Source organism: Dermacentor andersoni, chromosome 6, assembly GCF_023375885.2.
Source record: "Dermacentor andersoni chromosome 6, qqDerAnde1_hic_scaffold, whole genome shotgun sequence".
Taxonomy (NCBI): domain Eukaryota; kingdom Metazoa; phylum Arthropoda; class Arachnida; order Ixodida; family Ixodidae; genus Dermacentor; species Dermacentor andersoni.
This window is the reverse complement of record NC_092819.1, coordinates 136,945,765-136,968,614: the sequence shown is the minus strand read 5'-3', so window position 1 is coordinate 136,968,614 and position 22,850 is coordinate 136,945,765. Positions and strand designations below refer to the sequence as shown.

Below are 22,850 nucleotides of genomic sequence, written 5' to 3'. Positions count from 1 at the left end.
TGCGCTGGGCAAGGCGAGGTTGGCTCAGTGCGTGTCCTGCGCCGAGCCGCGAAAGTGATCGTATCCCTGAATGCAACTACTATATATTTTCCAGCTGGCAACGCATAAATGGGCCGACTACGCCGAGCGCGCGCCGGCCTCGCCGGCCTCGCCGAGCACTGCCATGCTGGTGGCATGTTTACATTTGGCCAGCTGTACTGGCGTTCAATTTTGCAAACTTCGGACAGGTTCGGGTTGTCTTGGGATCCCAGCCCACGTGACTTCCTATCAGAACCGGAACTAGCTGGCTGCCAGCGGGCTGCCAGTGGGCTGCCAGAACTCCGAAAATCGAAGAGGCCCCCCGTTTCCTCCTGTGGCCCTTCTGTCTTGTCCGAATGCATCCAAAGGTTTGGAGAGTTGGTTCACAATTTTTACCGAGATGTACCAATTTACACAAATGTAAGTCGACTCGAATGTAAGTCGACCCCCCCATATCGCGTGTGACAGGAAAAAAAGAGAGAAGAGCATACCCGCGGGCGCATTCCATAACGAAAATTTATTTGTAGCTACCATGGTCATTGGACTACTCCTCCTCACTAGTGCTGCAATCATCATTGCTGCTACAGTCACGAAGCCCGTCGCCGTCCAGCGAAATTCTGCATTTGCATACGTAAGTGCATTTGCTTACATAAGCCCACGCCCGAAGCACCCAACCACACAGCCGTCAGGGAGGCTCTTTTGACATGTCAGGTTGGCGTAAGTTTGCGGTCTTCTGCCACCAGCCACTCATACTCACGGCGGAGCAGGTCCTTGAGAGGCGAAGATCCAGGCTTGTCTCATGACCATGTAGCCCGTCACTGGCAGAGACCGATCACGCATTTCGGCGACATACGCCGCAAGCTTGGCCTTCAGCTCCGGAAAGCATCCCGACTTCAGCCCGCACAAACCTCTTCGCTTGCCGTCACAGGTGAAAATTTTGCTTCGCTGCCGTCACCACTCTCGCACCACCTATTAAGAAAATCAAACTTGCGGCCTGCTGCGCAGTTATTTGTTTCTTCAGCGTAAAGGATGGCAGCCCTCTTCAACGCCGCTGTGAACGAGCGCCGAATGTTCAGTGGATTCGGAGCACTTATGATGACTGAGGAAGCACGGAAGTAGCACGTCGCCAGCAGTCACATAGAACGCATGAAACTAAAGAGCTACAGGGAAAGAGAAACACGCGAGCCGCGAGTGGTGTCTGCTCTTGACTGCTCTTCCATGAACTATCGATACTCCCTGCAAGCACCACTGTTCTGAGGCTGCCGCCGCAAATGGAACAGCGGCACTTCCATGAACTATCGACACCCCCACAGGAGTGCTGCGTGCGCTGTAAAACTCTAAAAAATGTAGAGCAACCCTTACGAATAGCGAACAAACCAGTGGGATAGTGAAAAGCTACGGGTGGGGCCGTAGAGCAAACATAAAATTGGAACTACATTGTAGCTCCCCTGATATCTCGTTGGTCTCGCTTTTTTTTCGGTGCCATATTTTGGTTTCGATTGTAAGTCGACCCCCCCACTTCAGATTTTCACATATTAAAAAAGAAGTCGACTTACAATTGTGTAAATACGGTAGTGCTGCAAATAATCTACAGACAGCGTTGTCCACGTGCCATCATCATGTTCCTTTCTTCCTGCCCCCGTGGTCATCCTCAGCACTCCTTTTTCAATGATTACACAATCTGCGAAATTGATTGGATCCCATTCTCTATTTTCCGTCTTCCATCATCAAGCAGCCAACCAAAAATGTAGGAAAGCCAGCTAAAGAGAGACAGATCCCCTTTTTTGACCAAAGTGATGAATGTGCTTCTAAGACACTCCATGGTGATTCTTGGAACAAAAGTGTTGGCAGCTGGGTTCTCAAAGCGGCTACATAAATGCACAACACTGAAGGTGTGTCCTCAAGCAAGTCCTCATTGTAGGACTCACTGAGGAGTGTTTTGGAGTTTTGGAAGTGTAGCATCTTCTTCAGTCAAAGCCCAGTGAAGCCATTGTAGAGCAAATAAAACAAGCACAAAGAACAGAAGACTAGACACCACGGGTGCTACGCTAACAAATGGTCTTGAGACAAAAAAAGGATGATAAATAAACAAGAGGGCCCACTGTAGGAGAAAACTAACTCTTTTGCTCACAAACAACGTTCTGCGGCAATGAAGAGAAAGCTGTAGGAGCAGCGCCTCTGCATGTGTGTTATTGCGCCGAGTATTCAGACTCCACTTCACAGCAGTTTTGGTGTCTTGGAACAGACAGTGAATAAGCACTTCTTTCATTTGTGACTACATCGCATTTGCCCTGGACATGAAAGAGAAAAGCAGAAAAATAAGTCAAATTTAACACTAGGTGATCCGCTTTGTGTTATTTTGCAGTTGTCAATAACACGTTTGTCTTCTCTTCCCCCTAAATAAACTGACGAGGATGAAAGTGTGGCACTTTTCCAGAAGTGCCCTTAGGTGCATGTTGCCTGTACAGCTTTGCGTGCACCGCCACAGAATGTTGTCCACGAGAATAATAAGGTAACCTGTCCTTGGGCGAGTCGGTTGGTGAAGCTATTGTAGAGCAGATAAAACCAACTCAAAGAACAAAAGAGCGGACATGCAACCATGGCGTCCGATCTTCAGTTATTTGTTTGATTTATTTGCACTACAACAACTTCACCAAGTATCGACCAACTCGTCCAAGGGCAGTTTATTTTGAGCCAAGGCTCGTTTGTGAATACGGGAGCGAGTGGCCGCAGGAAACGGGGACGACCCTCACCGAGCAGAAGGCTGGCCACGCTGGCGGTGACCATGCTGCTTGCACACAGCATGACCGCCTGGGCCGAGTCAAAGTGGCTCTCGGTCAGGTATCCCATCAGGACGGCAAACAGGGATGCTAGGAACGCCACCACTGTTGCCTGGCACTGAAAACATACACAAGCACACAGAGAAAGCTTACTATAATGCAGCGTTACTTTGTAAACATCACCTGAAACAAAGATAGTTAAACCTCAATATAACGAACCTCAATATAACTAAATTCTCGATATAACAAAGTATTTAACTTTTCATAACCTATTGTCCATAGAACACCATGTGTTTAGAACCTCAATGTAACGAATTGTGTTTGTATGCCATTTCAGTATAACGAAATTTCACTGCCGCCACAAAGGAATGCCAAGACAATAAATGGAAACTTCCGTAGACACAGATGGTCAAATGATTGAATTACAAGCAGCTGTTTGCAAATGCGCCTCTTAAATCGTGCCTTGCGGCAAGAGTGACTGCTGAAGTGGAGCTATATCGTGTTCCATATGAAGTCCAAGTGCGATGGGCGAGGGGATATTGGTGCGCACCTCGGCTGTCGCTGCGTGTGGCTGTAAGCGCGGCTGAGCGCATACGCAGGCCGCGCACCCTGCTTTAGAGGTGAACTGCCGCGTATGCAAAGAGTGGGCGTGCCAAGACAGCGTGGCACCCTGTAAGCTGTCTTACCCCGTGTTTAGTATTGGAGGTTACGTAATCTCGAGCTTCGGTGACCCATTAGAGCAAGAGGCAGACGAAGCATTTGTTCCCCACTGCCGGCACTTTTCGTGATAGCATCGTCCCAGTGCGGGTGACGCTATCAGCCACTGGGGTGGAGCACACATGAAAGTGTGGCTGGCTTTGCTTAATTCGTACCGCCGAGAAGATATCATCGATGTACATGGCATGAAACCGTATCATTCGTCACTGACTCCCAAATTTATCAAAATGAATTGCTTTCTCATTCAGGTTTGCTTTTTTCGATTGCCCGATAATTTGGTTGATTCTGCAGCCCCTTTTCATATGCAAGAAAAATTGACCGGCAACTGTACTTAGTTGCATAAAAAGTTGAATTTCGATAGAACGAAATTTCAATATACAGTGAAACCTTGTTAAACCATAGTTGGCTGGAGCTCGGAAATAGTACGTACTAAACGGTAGTACTGTTTAACCAAATAGCATGAGATCGCCCACTTACCTGTCTAAAACGGAACTCAGGGAGAGTGCGATGAAAGGGGAAAAAAAACATGCCGTATTTATTCACTTCGCGCGACAAAAGTGTTCTTTTAGTTTGATGCCGCGGAGGCCTAGCACGACGACGACAGCGGCGTCAAACTTACTGAAGCTGCGTGCCAGCTTTTCAGCCAGCCCCCTCTTCTCGGCAAACACTCGCATGGCAGATCCCTCGTTGGCGTTACGTATCGTCCGTGCACGCGCGCAGTAGTGCTGCAGAAGTCCCGGGGGCACCTTTTTCATTGCCGGGTGCCGGAGTTTGGAATACTTTTCATTTGGAATAGAGTTACTTTATCGCGCCCCTGTTCTCATCGCAACGATTGCATTCATGAGGCTGATGTAACGCGTAGCTTATGCCACTGTCGGGCCTGAATCGCCCGTGCTGTCGCTTTCCGTGTCGTCCTCATCACTGTCGCTAGTCGACACTTCGGCAACAACACAGGCAATGATGATGAAAAGTCGAACCTTGTAGCCGACATGTCTTCGCGGTCGCAGCAGCGCTGCCGAGCAACTTCTTCACATTCCAAATGCCACACACTGTAGTCAACAGCAGATCCCTGTTGCGTGCCGGCGCCGACTTCTTCGTGTCACATTCGATAGCACGGACGATGTCTAATTTTTTTTCTATGCTGAGCACCCGGCGTATTTTTTATCCGAGCTTCAGAATGTCACGAGTCCTCGCTTGCACGACGCCATAACGCTCTCTGGCATGGCGTCGAAATGATGTTGATGTTGATGTGGCTTCACGCGCAAACGCACAGGGCGCTTGGAGGCCGTTCCGATCTCTGAGGCTTGTTGTTCTGCCGGGCCGCCCGATGGAGACGATGCACCGCCGTGTTTGCACGACGAAAAGTTGAAACGCTACGTTTTAACCGATGCGTACGCAATAAGCTGGTACGGTTTATGCAGATACAATACGCATTATGTTCAATGGCCGCTGAGTCGGGGATTTGACTTTACTACTTTTAAAACGAAACTACTGTTTAAGCGGGTACAGTTTAACGAGGTTTTACTGTACACATATTGCGAACATCCAAGATGGTGGACGTAAGGACAATCACTGCTGTCCCAATTGGTGGCAACGTGGGCACGGCTTGCACTGGCAGAGAGTTACGTTATTGTCCACATTAATTTATGTTTTCCTATTTGTTCCTACATTTAAATTGAATGCCACAATTATTTCTTCTATGCTTTCCTTGGCATCATTGTCTGTTGGCTTCATACGGTTTATTATCAAGAGAACATCTCTAATCCAATATATTATCAAGCACTTTTATAGACGTTTTCATTGGGGAGGGTGAGAACCTCCTCTCTGGGCTGTGGTGCGGGAGTACAGAGGAACATGAGGCAGCTTCTGCAGTGCTCATGTACAGGGGTTCATGCACAATTACCACAGATCTTGGCAACGTCCAGGGCATTCTCGTTGAAAAGGTCTATAAAAATCAACAGTTTTCAAAATCTCATTAAATGTATACGGTCCACTGGCTAGGCAAACAAAAGAGGATCACCCACGAGTCACACCTGGAGATTCCCATGGCACAGATGACGGGGACCCATCCGGTGCAGAGCACCTCCCGGGTATAGGGGTCTTGCTTGGACAGATACACCCAGATGGGGACGCCCGCCAGAAACACGACGCCATAATGCTCTCTGGCACGGCGTCGAAATGATGTTGATGTTGATGTGGCTTCACGCGCAAACGCACAGGGCGCTTGGAGGCCGTACCGATCTCTGAGGTTTGTTGTTCTGTCGTGCCGCCCGATGGAGACGGCGCACTGCCGTGTTTGCGCGACGAAAAGTTGAAACGCTACGTTTTAACCGATCCGTACGCAATAAGCTGGTACGGTTTATGCGGATACAAAACACATTATGTTCAATGGCCGATGAGTCGGGGATTTGACTTTACTACTTTTAAAACGAAACTACTGTTTAAGCAGGTACGGTTTAACGAGGTTTTACTGTAATGAAGAAAATTTCGGATTTTATGGACTTTGTTAAATCGAGGTTTAACTGTATAATGTGCCTAATGATTCATCCATTGTCAGTGCCATCAATTCAAATTGACATGTTCCCTCCCCGCATAGAAGCGCATTGCCAAAGTGACACCCGGTGTGGGAAAGTCAAGGTGACACCGAATTCGCTTGTGCGGCCAGGTTATGAGAGAGTGAGCAATCAAGCAAGGTTATGTGCGCGCGTGCATGTGGATGTGCGCTCGTCAATCTTGGTCAAAAGCTGTGCCGTGCAACTCCCCCATTATGCAACTCTACACAGGAGGGCAGGGAGCATACCTGAATGAGGGCCATGTTCCCGGCGGCCATGGCCACGCATTCGGCAGCGGTGTCCATGTTACCCAGGTTGGCCTGCGTTGAGAGGCGGGCCGCCAACGTCATCTCCAGATTGCCCTTGAGGCCCAGCAGTGCTGGCACCAGAATGAACAGCTCAGTGACGTGCTTGAACGCCGGCCACTGCTGTACCGCATCCAGCACCAGACCGGCGCCTACCGTGCCAAAGCCAGCCGTCAGGAACGGAACAAAAACCTGCACAGCACACAACAAGGTCAACCGTGTGAGTACTGAAGGCTTGTTTGATTTCGTTTGAGATTGAGATGAGATAATTGAAGACTAGAAGGTTTCACTAATTACAGCACTATCTTGAATCAAGAAATGCTGCTGCTTGTTTCTGAGAATGGTTGTGCGCCTAAATGAATGCACTAGTCTAGGGCACGTGAAAAGACTCGTAATGACAAGAAGAATGCAACAGATTAGGGTGATTTGGAATAAAACACCTTGAATGCTAACAACCCACATATCTGCGAAAAACAGCTCGAGAAATGCACAAGTGACTCATTGAATTGAATAAGACCAAATCTGCTGTCTATAAGTGGAAATGGTCAACAGATGGGTTTCACTACTGGGGAAAGCAGACAACTGAGCCTTTCATGCCTGGCTGACAGGGAAAGCGCCAAAGTGGTTTGACAACCCTTACCCAATCTCATCTGTAGCCTTTATCACAAACCTATCCTTAAAACATGATGAGGAGTGTGCAGTTTTACTTGAGAAGCTTCTGAAAAATGTCTGCCAAATTATTTACAAAACCTGAAGGGGATTGTTCTACGCTCTGTCAACACATAATCGTAAAATAAACATAAGTGTGTTTGCACATCAAGGAGAAGTGATGGACATTTACACTACACGTGCTTCAGCCAAAATCGCTTTCTCCTTACCGGCTACAATGCCTGTCACTGCCCTTTAGTCTATCTCAAGTTGTTCTGCTGCCACTGTCCGCACCTGAATTGCTACAACGCGAAGTCGTTCTTTGGTGATGGCAGTCTCTTCCTCGGTGTCTACATCGGCGGCTACATCAGCCACGATGTCCAGGCAGATAGCTCCGCCAGGGGACAGCGGTCGATCACTGCCACCAAGTGCCACCTGCAGGCAATAAACATTGATCCAGTACACAGATCAACACTATTTCGCACAGCTCTAGCTGAATAGCCTTCTTTTTATTTAATTCAGTGCACTCACTTCATTTACTGTCTGAAAAGACCCTAGTGCGCATTTTCAAGTAAACATTTTCGTGCACACAAAAGCTTTCTGGATTCTTATGGTGAATTATTCGTGTGAAAAGTTAAACAGTTCTTGCATTTGTTCTTCACAGACATTCTCAAAAGTAAGAAAGAGCTTGATCAACCATGAAAGATGAGTGCATGAAAATAGTGTGTGAATGGCAGCTAGCTTACTGCACACCTGGTCACAGAGTGGAGCTAGAGAAGATCCCCGTGGTGATGGAATGTGCGATTCCTTTCTGCAGCTCAAGGTCACAGGGTACAAATGCAGTTCACTTTTTTTAACTACAGCAGCAATCTTATACCTAGTGCCCAGTTCTTTATTTCAATCAACAACCGGCGATCATAACCGATGTGTAAAAATATAACTCAATTCATTTTAAAAGTGGCATTGAATCCCACCTGCTGTTTTCTACACAGGAATAGAATATGTTGTACTGGTATAATCCACAAGCATCATATTGTTTACATTATATGAAACATTTGTTTTGTGTAATGACACTTATGTGCACTTATTCACTACACCAAATCCTCCCAGTACATCCACCAGCAATTGCACATTTTCTCATTCAATGTCCAATGTCATGTTGCCGGTGAACAGCACGTGAGTGGAAGGGCCAATGTCAAGCAGTGCTTTCTGCCGCTAGCCTTGTGTCTAAAGCAATAGGTGAAACGAAACGAAATGAAATCAGGTACAAGAAATGGGAAACCAAGCATGCTTTGTGTGCGCAGCCAACCTTGTTCGGTAGGCAGGAGGGGTCCTCTCCGTCCAAGAGCTCAGGCCGGGGCTTGCCCTCGAGGGTGATGAGGCGCGGCAGTTGCCCATTGAGCAGGGTGGCACTCTCCGAGTAAAGACTGCCGTCAGGGGTGCTTGCCGCCGGCACGACGGCAAACAGGGCCTCTGACGGGGTACGGCTGAAGCCCTCATTGGCAACGCCTCCTCCAAGAGAAAGTACATCAGGCGTCACCCTGCGACACCACAACAGGCAGTCAGAGCAAGTTGCATGACACATACCCAAAAGACAAACACTGAAGTTTCTGTGACTGCGATGGCTGCAGCCTCCTATCCAGGCAGAAGTGGCCAAACTTGAATGCCATTTCCGAAAAGGACAATGGTTTGTGACGAGGTTTTACACAGCACATTTTCGCTGGAACACTGCTCACAGGCAGAACACTCTTAATGCCTTCCTTTAAGCTTGGTCTGCAGTTTCCCAGTGGTCGCTCTTTAAAATAAATGTGAAGGGATCCTGGAAATCTGTTAATTGGATCAGGTATAAGGCCTAATAGAAGCGCACTGCAGTTATGCAAAACCGATCAGGGGTCCTAAAGCTGTTAGAGTTATCACACAATGCTGCTTACTGACTTTCCTTGAATGAAGTATATAGCAAGGCATTTCTGTTCCTACTAAAATGATGATGCCACGTGCTGCACGCTATATGTCACTATAAGGCGATCCGCAAACGTGAATGTGTGCCTAATCCACACCTGCCAACCCTCCTGAATTTTTCGTAAACTTTACCAATATGGGCGCATTCTATGATTTTACAAAATTACGTCATGTTTCACCTCCCCTGTCTGGAGCACTTTTACAAATTTTAACATTCACAGGTTGGCAGGTACGACCTAGTCACTAAATGTAACCACATTTCATTAGCTTTTGCAATGGATAATTCAGCTTGCCTTTTGACTCAACAGTGTTCAAAAGTCCTCAGCGACAAGGTGACCCTTGCTTTAAACACGTCCTTTACGTTAAATATTTAGATAGCTTGACGCTATATTGCAGTTCCTGCAGCAAATATGTGTGCCTGCATTTGACTATTCCATATTCAGTTCAATTTTCGATTCAATATGTGATACTATTCATATTTGAATACGTTGATATTCACCCACCTCTAGTCTAGAGTGAATATAGTGGCCTTAAATAAGTGTTGCAGGACCCTTTAAAGACCCTAAAGGGAAACAATATGTCATTGCAGCTAAAGTATTATCTCAAAATTCTATTTTCATTAATTTCACAGTAAAAGGTTGATTACTCAAACAAAAAGTAAAGTCAAACATCCCTTTCTTGAACATTGTGCAAGAACCCCAGTGCCGGTAGTACCGTAACTTTCTCTTGTATTTGCACCATTGTCATGCAATACAAGTTCTACAAACTTGTAAAGTCTTTTCCTAATTTCGAAATATGGAAATAAACAATTTACTAGGCCCAAGCAGATGCCGTCAAAATCTACCCCCCCCCCCCCCCCGACCTTGTGAGCTGGTGTGGGTATTTCAATGCGGAATCGCCTTTCTTTTCTGCATGGTGGTGCAAGACGACGATGCCAACTGCACATGCGGCACGAGGATTGGTGGCAGAAGAAAAAGGAAGAGGAAGACACGAGTGAACGGGCAGCTGCAGCCAGGCGAACCAATCGAACGAGGGCCGAGCGAGGTTCGTGGAAGGAGTCCTGAGAGGGCCACCCGGGTGTACCACTGGGCAGTCTCGGATGGGTCGCGAGCCACTGAACCGAGGTCCTGCCCGTGTCCTGTGCCTGGCCGGTTCTGGAGATCTTGCAGTTCCTGTGCGCCCGGGAGTCTGGTGTTCTCGCAGTTCCGGGGTCAGAATCTTGAGCCACCAACCAAGTGGCTGTCGCTGCATCCCCGCGACTGCCTACCCAAGCCGGCTCCAACACATACGGCATGCCAACAAAAGTTCCTACCACACGCGAGCGACCACTGGGGGGGGGGCATATGCCGCGACGCCTGGATTTTGCACGTTACTGGGCGAGTGACTGAAACTCCGTAGTACGCCGCGTCGTAAGACTTTATACAGTAGAAGATAATCTGTGCTAGATAATTTTACTTATGTGTAAGAGAATAGTGTGAATTATATGTCCGCCTGTGCAACCCGTCCCATTACCGCCTTCGAGTCTTTTCTCACCACACCGCACGTCAACAAACGTGACGGCCTCTTCTCCTATCGAGTTTTTCAGTACTGTAGAAAGATAAATTAATTTTTCTCTATAGTGTCTCTTTAGACAGATGTTTCTTTGCAAAGCTCTTAGGCACTGCAGTGCACTCGCCTTTCCAGGGGGTGCTCCCTAGCAGGGTTGACTTCACGGGGCGTGGTGCTCCCCTGACCTGCAGCCATGGTGGCCGGATGAACTGCTGTCTGGCAGCCTCTGCAGCTGGCTGGCCACACAGGTCGGAGGGAAGTAGCTTTCACACAGCCCTGCACAGGCCGGCCCATTCGTAAACACGCAAGCTCTCTCGAAATACTTGAACTAGGATTCTTGAACAACTAGGCCAATCTACCACTTTGCTCAAAGAGTTCTCATTCTTACCACAGACAGAGCCAGCATGGTATCGCTAATTGTGAAACAGCTCCTGGTATATCGACAATGAGCCTTCTCCTGGTTTACTCAAAGAAAAAAAATAGATGCTTGCAAAAGAACAAAAAGCAGGTGACAAACACAGACCTCTCTGGTGCTTGTTCTCTGTCATTATGTCCAACTATAAGAGCTGTTTCTTTCACTGACTGAGACTGATGCATGATGCATCACAGATTTTACCCATTGTTCCAGTGTAGTTGTAAAAATTAGGAAATTCCAATATGTTTTCACCATCATGTTTGAATCTGTGAAAGATAGAATTAAACAAGCAATCCATCCTTTAAAAGACCTAGCACTTACAACTAGAGTTGCCATTTACCCTGCTAGAACTACAACTAGCCACAGCTTTTGTAGTGAAATATAATTAATGTTGGAGATGTAAACCCTGCAACATGCACAGCTTTTGAACATCACATTCAATGTTCTCAAAGACCTAACCCCTCCACTCATGTTATGACACCTGTTGCTAACGATAAGGTGGTATGGTGGTGGCAATGACACATCATGTTCAATGTACTCGGGGAGCTCCACTCCACTAGCATTATGACAGTAAATAAATCTATCCACTCTTCCCATCACGCAGCTATGACTTCAAAACAAGACTCAGAAGTTAAGTGCTGTCACAGCCACGATCACGCACACAATTTTCCCTTAATTACACACAAATCAACTTCAGAAATAACACAGTGCCTTGACAAAACTGAAAGGTAAAGAATAACAAGCCATGCTAACAACCAGTCCTACACCTAGCGAGGTGAGTGGCTTCAGTTTGGTTTTGATGGTAAAAAGAATGACGCAGCATTTGTGTCAATTTTTTGTTCAACACTGCACTAAGTGGCCAAAATCTACTCTGTTTTGAAGCAGTTGAATACAAAATGAGATGCTTACATACCTTTGGTGAGCAAACTGACGTACATTCTATGAAGCTCGGGAAACGTCTGCAATTCAGAGAGAGAATGAATCATCACAACATAATAATCCAAAGGCTTATAACGAACTGCACAAAGATAATAGCATTAAAGAAAAACAAAAAAAAGAAATGCAGCTGCGGAAGTATCCTTCCCAGAACGAGCCACTGCTCTCCACAGCAAGAAATGCCAGCTGTTCGCCAAACAGCTGCAGGTACGAGCAGCAACCGTGCGTGGTAAAAAAATCGTGCAATGGCAGTCAAGTCGAGAGCAACGTCACTTCCAGCTAGTTTTTGCCAGATGGAAGAATGCAAGTCAACGTCTCTTTTTTTAACTATTTTGCAACTGTGCTGCTTGACGTATGAGCTCCATGTGTGGAAGACATGCCTCCACCTGAGAGAGCATTGCTTGAGAGAACATCCAATATGCTGCAGCAAATAAACACAGCTTCCAAAGAAGTATACACGCGGATTGCAGATATGACAGCTCCAGACAAAGCAAGATGGTAACATCAGGATCAGAAAAAGCCTGGCAAAATTAACTGCCCACTCCCACCTAGCTCATTTTACTGGCATTCTAGCATTTACGCACATTACAAACATGCCCGTACAAGTCCTACAGGGAAATTAACAAGGAAGCCTTAGCTTGGGGCCTAATTCGGTGCCGACTATTCAAATACATGTAAAACGCGGAAATGCCTTTATGATATAAGCCCTGGACCAATTTGAATGAAGCTTGTTGGACTTCAGCGAAGAAGTTAGATTCTAGTGACTGCAAGAATCTGAGTTTTGATTTACCACCTGGGATTTTTTGCACAAATAGACAAACATTGGCAAAAAAGTAAATAAAAAAAATAAACAATGCATGAGGTTTACAAATCTACAGCTGTGCTCCTAGAACAGACATCGAAGTAATGTCACTTTTATCCATTAGAGCATCTAAAGCGGACAAATCCAATATATGAATTTACAGCTTACGTTAACTTGTTACAATGTTTACGTGAGCTTTGCAAAAGTCTTGCAAACTAGCAATATACTTCAGAGCGGTGTATAATACATTGATTTTGTCCACTTTAGATGTATCATTAGGTGCAGTTTAAGGAATTCATATCGTTTTTCATTTGCTAAGTTATGACTTGTAAACTCTAGTTCTTTCTTTTCTTTTTCAATTTTCAACAATTTTTATAGAAACATTGATGCCCTGAATAAAAAATCTGCTTTCAACAGTCACTAGATTTTTAAGGTTTTTTGTTTAAATGCAACAAATCTAATCAAATTTGGCACAATGATTGCTGAGAAAAACGATTTCTTCATTCTCATGTATTAACATAGAAGCCCCTGAGCCACACCTTCCTCTTAAGTTAAACTAGATTGAATGATGGAGATGTTTACAGTGCTGGAATGGCAAATAGGCTACTTGTACTGCAAGCAAAGCCTTAGTGAGTTGGGACAGATGCAAAAGTTATAAAGAATGATTGGAAACTTTTACCAGTGAGAGACAGTATTAAGTTTAAAGATAGACAACAACTTGACTCAGCATCCTGAATAAATGTTTCCTGCACAAGAACCGCCAGAATATGTGAAAGTGTGAAATCGTGGGTGATGTGACAGTTGGGGTGTGAAATTATAGCACGAAATCTCTGGCCTTCTTTTTCTCTGCTAATGGAGAAATGAGGACAAAGTTTTGACAGCACGATTTACCAGTCTAAGTTGATACAGCGTCTAATGTATGTTTATATCTCAGCAACTAGTGCCTACTATGAAGCATGACAGACTTTGTTTTAAAGGAGTGCTACTGACATATATTTCAGGCTGCAGAAACTCTGTCACATGCTTCACACACTTAAAATAATGGCATTTAGCAAGTACCATGGGAGGGAGACACTTATAACTGATTACCAAAGTTAGTCTCAACATGTAGGACATCACTTCATCGACATTATCGTGATGTTACGACACATCTATGTCCTCGGGGCACAGAAACTGACACTGGTTTGCAGATACAAGCATTAGAGCAAAATATTTAGGGCGCTCTGACACTTGCCAGTATTTGAATGCAAAACCATTCTTGGCGTTGTCAGACCAGTTTTCATTCCAGCTATCTAGCTATCTCTACAAAAATGTGGGCCAATCCCACAGATAATGCAGCCTCAAAATCAGGGCCGTTTCCAAGGGTACATGCCACTATTCAATAAACTTCTTTGACACCAACTTATTGATATGTGCCACTCTATATGTGCTGCTATTCAATGAACTTTGTCACACTCCCTCTGTCACACTCCCGAGACAATAGCTCACGTAATTTGCGTGTGCCCTCAATATGCGGCCGAAAGAAGAACACTCAACTCTACTGTTGACTGCTTGAACTCCCGCCCCTTTTCGGAGGAAAAGCTTTTGGGCATGTGGAGGAGTGTTGACTGTGCCCAACGTGCCATAAAATCACTTTTGAACTTTCCAAGTGAGACTGGTTTAGACGATTGCCTCTAGAACCTGTGAGACATGCAGTCAGAGTGAAATGTGTTTGTGCAATAACTTTTTGTGACAAGATTACTTTTTGCGTGGACGAGACTACTCTTGCGTGTATTGCGCCTACAGTGCACATCCGCATATTGGACAACCTGTAAATAGTATCTCATTGTACCATAACATAATCACCTGCCACCTACCTTTCCCTGTATTTCCCACTTCCCCTTTCCCCAGTGAGGAGTAGCAGGCTAGAGACACGCTCTCCAGGCCGACCTCTCCTCCTTTCTCTTCATTAAAATCTACTCCTCCTTCTCTGACGCCAACTTGGGTCACTGTCTATATGCAACTGGGTATATGCGAAGACTTGAAGCCGCCACAAGGTGCAGCATGTCCAGAGAGAATAGTGAGATAGGAACCCAGCACGCCTCGTACATTAGGCGTTGTAACTATTCACATACTTGGATAGTCATTGTAGATGAGTCCTGCCTAAATGTTCTTTTCTGTAGGGTCTAGCGGGTTTGGACTTGCATTTAATGTAAAATCATTTAATGCAGGAAAATGACAAGTCAGAAATACCATGTTGGTACTCCTCTGAGATAAACTGTTAAAGTAAGTTCACTCATAAGCTGCACAGTTCATGGACCTCCCTTATAGCCTTCCATAGATTTCACAAGACCTTTTAAACTGATTTGTAGCAGTCAGTAATGCTCAGGGATGTTGAGACACACTGAAGTGTAGTCAGAGAAATGCATGTCGATTAGAACTCATTGGTGGTGTACTCGAGTCTAAGCAAGAAGCAACGCGCATTGAAATAAGAAAATGTCAAGAGAAATTGTACAAAAGGTACAGAACTGTTCAAATAGTAGAGTGTGAATTTTAAATAGTCAGCACAAAGACCACTAATACAGCCCATGGTGCCAAGTGTGAGCTGTCACAATAGATCAGTGCTAAAGCTTTTTTCTTCCTGCATCTTATTCTGTCATGTCAACAGGAAGGGGGGGGGGCACTCTGGTGGGCCGTCATCGCAAGAACAATACCCTCTTCACCTGTCAGTTACTAAATATCAGCCCTGTATATCGTTTGCACACACGCATCAATGATCCTGTTTTTGCGAGCTCAGTCCGGCTGCATATTGAAGTGAGACACATGGCACTGACAACATTGACGAAGCAAGGCACTTGACAGACGGCACAATGTGAGCCTACAAAGCTAACAATATGTGCTTTATGCTCGATTCATTTACGCAGCATATGGGGCCACTGCCATACGGAAGTCAAAAACAAAGTGCAAATGTAAGTTCTTGCTCAACATGTGTCGTGCATACCTGACTTCTTAAATGCAGAAGTCAAGTTTAAACATGGGCATCTTTCTTCAGTACACTTTCTGCCTCAAAAGATTTAGAAGTTCCATTGATCAAAGTGATTGATGGTAGTGCCTACTCTTGATGTTGCAGTCAAACCTCGATTTAATGAAAAATAACTAGATATACTAGATTTAACAAAGTGCTTGCATTTCCCTGACAGATACTCATAGAGCCTAATGTGTTCAAATGTTGATGCAAAGAAAGGAACTCAACATCTCGCTTGATTCAACAAAGTGTTGTTGAAAAATATGTGTAAAAGAACATGTCACGGGAAACCTCTTGAGCTCAATATACCTTGAAATTTATTTAAGTGTTACTATAATAAACTCGTCAAAAGCTGGTTTGAAGTGAGCTGCCCTTCCACAGCCGAGCCAAAATTTGCATCTTGTCAGTGAAGCCTCGGTCTACCATTCATTAGTTTGATGCAGGCAAAAATTGCATCTTTTTTTCCCACTCCTGAACAAATATGTTATTCGCATGAGTGTTTTAGAGAAATATGTCTTGGGTCCCATTTAATTATTTAAGGTTCAACTGTATAATGAGTCTTAAGTGGTAAGGACGTCTCTTGCTTTTTCTTTTTTTTTAAACAGAACTGGATTGCCTAGCGGAAGACTGAAAAGTGCAAGAGAAATCAAACCACCTTACTTCAAGAAAAAAAAGAAAGAAAGGATTTCAACAAGGTGATGGTTGGTACAAGCTGACAACTCGCGATTCCTGCACTAAACGAAAGGTTCGATGAGCTGAACTAACTTTGCTCTGTGTGTTTCATTTGTTTTGAATGTGGAAAGCTCCACAGAAGATAGGTACGGTGAAAAACAGCTTGCTGAAGGGAGTCACATCCATTACTCATGTGGTTCATTCTAATCTGTAAAATTATAAGCATTCTTAGAAGGTCCAAGGTGCCACCCTGTTTGCACAATTCCCACAGACAAAGGCAGCCTGCTGGAAGAAATCACTTCCCCCTTTCAGTCTCAATAACATTACTTGGTACATGGGAAACATTGCACTGGAAGCAAGCAACCAGAAGAGGTCACTGATATTAACCACACAGCCTCACTAAAGAGATAAGATTGATCGTTAAGTGCGAGTGTTATCCTCCAGCAATAAAATGCACATGCATATGTTGCATGTATGCATGCAATAACTTCACCGAAACGCTCGTAAATGCAATGCATGCCAGAGATCCGTACATCGGAGGATGATGTTCGGTCTTTTATCTTAAAAGCAGCCTTTATCTTTATGTCTTTACGACAGTATTCATTGCTGAAATGCAATGATAACCTCTGTTACAAGCAGCACATCCCTACTAACTTGTGGCGCTCAGCTCTGGCATGTGACAGAAGTCAATAAAAGGGCTTTGCTAAAACAGGCAAAATTGTCTTTGTGAAAATGTGATGCACCTAGTATATTACTTAAGCTTGTCCTATCACTCTAGTGATGATTGCAAGTGACATAGTGCATTAGGACTACAATAAAGGTTAATTTAAGCAGCCCACAAGCTCTTCGATAGATGCAGTCAAGACCTGAAAGCCCACTTGAGCACTAGCTTTAGCTCTTGCAAAGGGCACAGCAGCATGCAAGTTTGTTTCAGAGCAATTCAAATCGCACAGCTTTCCTTGACAGACTTGATCTGTTTTAGAGGTTCTCATGATAAAGTAGCAAAGAAATCTGCTTAGGTGTGAAGACGAAAGATGCAGGCTTGCATTGAAACACATGTTAATTTTGTCCTCTTCCTATAAACGAACTTCTGACACCAATGCATGTACTTTTGAGCATTACACAGACAGAACTCCAAAATTGGATTACACATATCAGGAACTCATCACAAAATGTTTGCTAGCTGGAGTCAGATTTCTTTTATCCCATGCAGAGGCTTCTCAAAACTGCATAAAACTGTGCTCACTTGCAGTTACTACGAATTAAATTTTCAAATTTGATTTGAGGCTCTAAATACAAGCTTGGGCAAAGTGTCTCAGGCTGTGACACTGCAAATGCACCTCACAGAAGTGGGCTGTAGAGGGTGCGGAAAGGTCAACAAGCTAGAACAATGACATAATGAGATGAACAATGAGACAGTGGCAAGCAGATTTTGACATGCTGCCACAAGGACTCTTTAGTGCATTCCAAAAATCTGTGTATTTCTGACTTTTTAAAATTGCACGTAGGCAGCCGGAAGGCCTGAATTTCTTGAGGCGCCTTCACCGTATGTCACCATACTTCATACGTCCGCATGCCCCTTTTTTTGCCAGCATTTTAGTCATCCGTCGCTTACTCCAAATTCACTGGGGAAAAGCATATGGCTAAGGAAAAAAAAAAGTGGTTACGAGTGCGACATACTATGTGAACCGCGGCTGAAGGACATTGCAACGTTGACTCTGACGTAACTCCTGTGTGTTTGAAATAAACAGATGATTTTTTTTTTTTCAAGCACCAAGGTCGAAGACATCCAGGGCAAGGCCTCCACTTGGTGATGACCTTCGAGGAACTATAGAACGCGCGGCGCATATTCCCGCACATTCTGGGAAATAAGCTATTGTTGGAGGCACGAAATTACGGCTGCGATAACGGCGCCGTGTGTGCCCAGTGATGTTGATGACCAGATTTTTACACGGTTCTTGACGCATCACCCACGCTCATGAATATGCGCTTTACAAGCAAGCACCGCACAGCTGGACGATCGCGCACTGGCGCACAATAAGACTGCGCAGCTGTTGGCAATCGGCCCAGTACGCATAAGATGCCCTCTCCAGTGAAACACCAGGTGGAAACCCGCAGAGCACTCGACTCGTGAAGTCCTCGGCAAATATAACGACGATAAGACGTGTGCCAAAAAAGAAGCACAATGGAAACGTCGTTGACGCCACCCCTACCTTTCTCAAAGAAAAAAAAAAAAGAACTCTCCCCCGAGCTGAACGCGCCTTCGCACTGCGCGCAGTTTGTTTTATTTTAAGCGAGGAGGAACGCGCCACAACATATGTGGATCAGGGCACGAGCAAGACTTCATGCCGTTACGCAATGCCCCGTAACCAAACGCACTTATTCGCCGGCCGCGGAGCCTGTCACGACAGGCAACAAGGCTTGAGGGACGGGCGATGTCGACTGTTAGCGCGCGTGCCGGAAGATTCTTCGACAAACCCGCGTCATCTAGGCACCCTCGTTTCGTGGTACGAAATGAGAGAAACAGCAAGCGACATGCCAGTTTCTTTCTTTCCCCAAGTCTCGATCCACTCCTCTCTTCAGACGAGTCATGCACGCCACTGAGAGAGAGCGCACCGTACGAGCGAATGAATGAATGAACGAGAGACCCCCGCTGATGAGGAGGCAGACGACGCTCACGCGCGCTAACTACGCGCAAAAGGGGTCAACTCAACGCACGACCGAGCCTCGTCGAAATTCTTGCGCGCGGGAACCGCATCACGACGGGGTGTGCCAAAAACGCCACAGGAAATGTGGACAAACAGTGGGGTCGAAAGCGTGAAACGCGGCTCCGAGACAGGAATTCTGATGCGCAGAAAGACAACGTCGCCACTGCGACGCCAATCACGCAGACATCGCGTCGCGGTTTTCCACCTAAGCTCTTCATCCGCCAACTTATTCCTTTGTTTTGTACCAACGAAAAAAAAAAAAACAAAGAAAAGACAGGCTGTTTGCGCAGCTGTGCAGTCGAAAGTTCTCACGTGAAGCACGGCAAGGCGGCCGAGCCACCCGACAAAGCGGTTGAGAGAGAGAGATAAAAAAAAGAAGCGTTTTCTTTTCTTTTTCCGCTACCGTCGAGGCTCGATTTCAAAGGCAGCGCCGTAAAAAGACTCCGCTTAGGTGCGCCAACGTCAACAGAAAAACGCCGCAGTTCACTCGATCCACGGGAAACTCTTGCGCAAATGCACCTAGACAATCAGCGCGACACGACCCCAGCGTGTCTGGGCAGGCCACGCGAGAACCCGAACGAGACAACCCACCGGCGGTTTTTCCCCGCCGAGGATGGGCATGCACCCCTGACCTCCGCGGCGACGGCACACTCCAAGTACCAAGCGAACGGATGACCACACGGCGATTAAAAAACCAAACAAAAAACACAAGATAAGCGAAATAACTGCAGGGGCACGTCGTACGCAGAGAGAATCCTCAAAGGTTACCACGCGACTGGTGGTACCGTTAGCTTGTTTCCATTAGGTAGCGGGAATGTCCACGAGTTCCAATTGTTGGCACATTCGCTGCTTCAGAAACCAGCGTCCAGAACAATTCCAATACGCGGTTAGTTGGGGCGCAGTTAGCCGAAATCCCATTCAATCGCGTTCACGTCACCGTCCCTTCGAGGCAGCAGTCGCACGGAAAGACGAGCCGGCGCGGCGCACCACTTTCATCTTTCTTATTCCCAACAAAAAAGCGGTCATCGTTCACAAAAACTGAGCAAGACAACTCCTAGAGTTCTCATGTCGTCGTTCTATATAACGTACGATTAACGAAATGCGAAATTCAATGAGTAAAATCTCGAAAAACGATGGAAATGCGGACTCACCGAGGCCTATCCGAACGGACCGGTTGCTTCAGTCACTTGGCCATTGACGGCGCTGACAGCCGTAGCCATCGCAACGCGACAAACCCTACGTCACCGACGACCTGCAACGCGATAGGTCCTTACGCTGCGTCGTTTGTGCGCATTGCTGCTATTGGTGGAATCGATTCAGAACGTCACCGGAAAAATAGTGATGTCACGTTTAAGGGAAACAACGTATTAAAACACTAGTGCGTCAAAAAAAAAAGCCTACGCGAGTGCCAATGAACGCCCTGCGGCGCACAAGAGTGGTTTCTGAAACTAGATTGAAAGAGTTCAAAAACATCCTACAGATATGAACAAGCGTTGAACAACTTTCAAGTGTTTGTAGTGCTGCCAGAATTATCAGTCATTTAATTGCAGCGCTTGCGCTCCAAATGAGACAGTGATTCGAAGTGTCACCAACGTTGAGTGTAGCTAGAAAAACATATCTGGATTTATTTGGTTCGTGAAAATTTATAGGTATGATGCCATAAGGCTTGCTCGGTGTAATATATAGTAATCTCCCACACAGCATTTGTTGTAGAAATTACAAAAATCTGCTCAAGAACAAACTTAAACCAACTTTCCTTTCTAATATTACCACTAAACGGTTGTCGCGACACCTGTGGCCGAAAAAGTTAAACATTTTCCGCAGTTCATCAAAGTTGAAAAGCAGACTAAAAACGCTGACAAAACACTGTGGATGTCCATTTTCTTATCTGCATTTCCCGTAGTTGTCTTCGATGCCCACGGGTCACTGTGTGTGGGATTTCCGCAATTAAATGCAATTACATTCTAAACAGGTACTGCTAAAATCGCTAGCGGTGTGGGTGAGCTGCACCTTCCTCGTATGCAACGTCTGCTTTCCAGACTCCGCCACTGAAATAATTGCAAACTGGCCAATAACTACATCAAGTTATGGGTGCACGCCAGAGCCTTAACCGGCCGGAGGGAGGGTTTGTGGGTTCTGACGCGCCCCGAAATGATTATTGGAGAAATATACGGTCACGATGTTGCAGCGATATAGCGTGCAAACTTACACGTGTGCTATTATATGGATATGTTAAAATATATTCTAACATGTTTATTGTTGTTGATGTACTAATCCACAAGCAAAAGTGAATTAATATTTTTCGGAATGGCCGCCGGCTGGCTACGCAAAATCCTTTCCGAAAATAATGCCTTCTTAAGGACCTAACGGATGCCGTTGACTACATACATGTGGAAGCAGGAGCCTTGTACGAAAACTAAGACTTTGCAAAAGGTTTTTCGCCTCCTTGGGGAAACACGCCGAACTTAAGCATTTTTACGAAGTGTGCCTCCTGTGAGTGCGCTTTTCCAAAATGCACCTTCATGAAGTGAAGCCGCCCCACACAGGCAGTACAAATGGGGTGCCGGCCATAGAATATGTGCCGGCCAGAGAGGTTTGCCGCGTGTTGCCCGCTACTGGAACAAGCGGCTCAGGGATGCTTTCTGCAGCTGCCGGCATGTGGCGACACAAGTTTGTACTATCGCCGTCGCTGCAGCAGTTCGCATACCCAAAAGTATTCTAGCCACTGTACCAAAAGTGACGGCAAATCCGCACTTCTTTCATTAAAAACACCATGCAGTTAACTGTGATAAAGCTGTACTAAACGAGGTAGGGTCAAAAATGTGATCTTTCAGCGGATTTGAGCAAGAACAATGCAGCAGTGAGCGCCAAACCTTTTTTGTTCGAACAGGCACAGCGAAATACACAGTACCCTGTATAGTCTTCCTATGATGGCATGATTTTTTTTTTCCTCCATGGACTGAAAAGGACACCGCTACTGCCTTCCAAATGCTCTGCGAGAATTGGCAAGTACCATCGAAAAGGCCAGCGCCGAGCGTGGGATGTTTAAATTTTGCATTTGTGCTTCCGCAAACATTTCAATAAATAAATAAATAAATAAATAAATAAATAAATAAATAAATAAATAATGTTACGTAGCAGTGACGGCAACGAGCACCGCAGCAATACTCTGAATGGCGAAACATTTATTGGGCGAACTTGTGCCCATAAAAACAGGAGGAAGCTTTAGCTCGGGCCCAACTCCGACGCGGCCTATTCAAATACATGTAAAACGCAAAAACGTTTTTCTGAGACACTGGACCGATTTAATGAAATTTGTTGGATTTGAGAGAGAATGTTAAATTCTAGTGACTGTTGGAAGCGGAATTTCGATATATGGCCTGAATATAAAAAAAAAAGATTTTCAAGAATTCGAAAATTTGAAAAAAATAGAACCACAAAGTTTACAAATCAATAGCTCTGCATCAAGAACAGATATCGCGGTTCTGTAAACGGCCTCCATTCAAAGTGGACAAATTCTATATGTCACTCTATAGCTTACGTGAATTTGGTACGTTGTGTACAAGGGGTCTGCAAAAGCTGTATTTTCACATCACAAAATTTTTTTGAGATTCATGTGTAACATATCAATTTTGTCCACTTTAGATGCACTATTAGATGCAGTTCTCAGAATTGTGATATCTCTTGAAGGGACACTAAAGGTTACTATGAAGTTAAGGTAAAGTGATAAAGCAATGCTCTAGAACGTCTAAGGCGTCAATATAATCGCGAACAGAGCTTTAGTAA

General features: G+C 45.4%; 1 protein-coding gene across 2 annotated transcripts in view; it reads right to left on the bottom strand.

Annotated features, from left to right (window-relative positions):
- The window catches only part of LOC126523565 (solute carrier family 41 member 1-like), a 62,459-nt gene extending 41,599 nt beyond the window's left edge, over window positions 1–20,860 (bottom strand). The window contains exons 1-7 of one of the 2 annotated variants that reach the window (XM_050172168.3): window positions 20,216–20,860; window positions 11,856–11,901; window positions 10,655–10,803; window positions 8,330–8,561; window positions 7,315–7,455; window positions 6,316–6,564; window positions 2,772–2,916 (exon numbers count right to left, since the gene is read on the bottom strand). In XM_050172168.3, coding sequence (XP_050028125.1) covers window positions 2,772–2,916; window positions 6,316–6,564; window positions 7,315–7,455; window positions 8,330–8,561; window positions 10,655–10,722 — 835 coding nt within the window. In that variant the 5' untranslated portion in view covers window positions 10,723–10,803; window positions 11,856–11,901; window positions 20,216–20,860. Of the gene's footprint in view, window positions 1–2,771; window positions 2,917–6,315; window positions 6,565–7,314; window positions 7,456–8,329; window positions 8,562–10,654; window positions 10,804–11,855; window positions 12,897–20,215 lie in introns of those variants that run through there. The other variant, XM_055066911.2, reaches the window with a different exon arrangement.
- Window positions 20,861–22,850: the final 1,990 nt, after the last annotated feature.